Source organism: Cupressus sempervirens, chromosome 8 (assembly GCF_028749045.1).
Source record: "Cupressus sempervirens isolate cs-2001-9-10 chromosome 8, ASM2874904v1, whole genome shotgun sequence".
In the NCBI taxonomy this organism is placed as follows: Eukaryota; Viridiplantae; Streptophyta; class Pinopsida; order Cupressales; family Cupressaceae; genus Cupressus; species Cupressus sempervirens.
Window position 1 is genome coordinate 656396114 of NC_143125.1, and position 2864 is coordinate 656398977.

Consider the following 2864-nt stretch of genomic DNA (forward strand, 5'->3'; position numbering starts at 1 on the left):
AACACGACTCTAAGAAAATGGAGGAGTGGAGGAAAGCGCTTTACAGCATTTCACATTATGTAGGTTCGGTCGTTGAGAGCAAGGAGTAAGTACTAAGTACCCATCTCTCCACTAGATGCACTCATCGTTTACTAATCGCTTCATTCTTTTATCCTGAGGCCCATAGACTTTAGTTATTCATAGAACTTGTGACGTTTATGCTGCCACGCAATCGACGCGTTCGACTCTACATTACAACTAGAGCACTTCTTTTGCGCATTTATTTTACCTCAACTTTTTTATTAGGTGCATCTTATCTGAACAAGAAGACGAACAACCCTTCTAGTATTGTCCTTCAATTCTGTGTCTATTGTCTTGTTTCATCAAATCTGATTTCATGGTATCTACTTCCAACACTAGCCGTGGCCAAGAGCTAGAAGAAATTGCCCCATCTACATTTAATTCTGGTGGATCCACAATATCAAAGTTGGAAGAAGGCCAAAGGAGTATGAAAAGTCAAATAAAACTTTAGTTGTCCTCAACTAGTCATTCTAACTCTTTTAGTCAGACTCTGTCATGCTTCTTCGTTTCTTCATTTCTTCCGCGCGGTTACCTCAGTGAGTACACGCAGTCTACGAGTTTAGTCGCACATTTATTTCTCATTACTTATCCCTCTCCTGCTCTTTTATATGCACCCACTCCTTTTCTCTTTGAATGCCCCTTTTTTCAACCTTTTTCATTTTTGCTTAAATCTAATTTCATGGCATCTTCTTCTAACCCGCACAGTGGTGTTCCGCTAAATTGCCAACACGCTGAAGAATTTCCATCATCCACATCTGCTTCTTGTGTATCCACCATGCCTGTGAAAGATTTCCCGCGTTATGATGTATTTATCAATCATTTTAATCATCCTCTGGCGTAGCAATTTAAAGGGCTTGATGCATTGGGACTGAAGGTTTTTCTGTATTTGAAAGAGCTCGATTTGCGGGATGAAGAAGTAGAAGCAGCTTTTAAGAGTGCCTAGCTTTACATTCCAATATTTTTAGACGGCTATGCACAATCTGACCCGTGCTTAGAAGAGCTGTCATCCATGCACAACAGGAGTCAATTAGGCACTAAAATTGTTCCTATTCTCTGGCGTGTTAGGACTGATGATGTACGCTATGTAAAAGGAGGCTACACATTTGACCCAAACAAGCTTGAACGCGACTCTAAGAAACTGGAGGATTGGAGGAAAGCGCTTTAATGCGTTTCACATTATGTAGGTCCGATCGTTGAGAGCAAGGAGTAAGTACTAAGTACCCATCTCTCCACCAGATGCACTCAGTGTTTACTAATCAATTCATTCTTTTATCTTGAGGCCCATAGACTTCAGTTATCCATATAACTTGTGATGTTTACTCTGTTTTCTTCGTCGTCGAATGTGTCCAGGGACGAAGACATGCTGCTGAAGACAATTACAGAGTGAGTAGCGAAAGAGGGAAAAATGTGTCAAGAATTTGTAGGACCAGCTAAGACTAGTTCAAGCATCCAACAACAGGGAGAAGAATTTGCAGCAACTACATCTACTTCAGGTGGATCGATAATGCTTGTGAGAAAGGTTAAGTATGATGTATTTATTAACCATCGGGGTCCTGATGTCAAACGTGCACTCGCCACAGCTATCTATAAAATGCTCACAGGAATGGGACTGAAGGTTTTTCTGGATTCAGAAGAGCTTAAGTGGGGGGGTCACTTTCGTAGTGTACTGGAACAAGTAATAAATAGTACCTGGCTTAACATAGCTATATTTTCAGAGGACTATGCAACGTCCAAGTGGTGTTTGCGAGAGCTTTCATTGATTAGCAGAAGAGAAGGTAGTAAGTTTGTTCCCATTTATTACCATGTCTTTCCGTATGAATTAAGATATATTGGAAAGGGAAGCTATGGTAAGGAATTTGGGCGGCACCAAGACAAGGGTAGATATAACCCAGAGAAGCTGGAGGAGTGGAAGGAAGCAATTCGCCATGCTTCATTTTGTGCGGGTCATATCGTCAATAGCAAAGAGTAAGTACTGATTACTCCAATCAAGGCAGTTAACCCAAGTTCTTGATGATACATTCTTTGCATGTTTCCTTCCTCCTTTTTAGGCTCACGAACTTTTTAAATCGATATTTTCAAATCTGAAGTTTATTATGTTTCCTTTGCTGTTGGATATCTCAGCGACAAGTACATGCTCCTGAAGAAGATGACGGATTTGGTAACGAAGGAAGGTAAAGAGGCTCAAGAATTCAAATTAGGTAGCACTTTTCCAATCATTCACCCACGGGGTAAATTGGCATTTCTTTATGGTCAAATATACGCAAGGCCTACGAGAGATGTCCGTTACGACATTCACATTAATCATCGCGGTCCTGATGTTAAGCGTTCATTGGCCCTAGCTATCCATAACAAGCTTAAGGACATGGGACTGAAGGTGTTTCTAGATTCAGAAGAGGTTAGATTGGGGGATCACATCGCTGGTGTAAGAGAAGAAGCAATAAGCAGTGCTAAGATTCATATTGCTATATTTTCCATGAACAATGCAGAATCCCCTTGGTGTTTGTCAGAGCTGACACTTATGCTACAGACAGGCACTAGAATTGTTCCTATTGACCCTGTGGATGTCTGATCTGCTAAAGGGGACTATGCTCATGCATTTGATAAGCATGTAGAGATGGGAAGATATGCCTCAAAAAAGATTTTGGAGTGGAAGAAGGCACTTTACAATGTGTCATTTAATGTAGACCACATCGTTAAGAGCAAGGAGTGAGTATTAATTGCTTGACATTTTATTTATCAATGCATCCTCTGCAATTTTCTTTTATATTTTATCAGAATAAAGTCAACTGTTACAACCTGATTCT

At 40.5% G+C, this 2864-nt stretch overlaps 1 protein-coding gene across 1 annotated transcript; it reads left to right on the forward strand.

The window, feature by feature from the left end:
• The first annotated feature begins 1663 nt into the window (after positions 1-1663).
• LOC149544148 (putative disease resistance protein At4g11170) lies at positions 1664-2629 on the forward strand. The gene is made up of 2 exons (XM_089795907.1): positions 1664-2025; positions 2182-2629. Exons 1-2 carry the CDS (start codon positions 1664-1666, stop codon positions 2627-2629), a joined length of 810 nt encoding a protein of 269 aa, XP_089652033.1.
• The last annotated feature ends 235 nt before the right edge of the window (positions 2630-2864 follow it).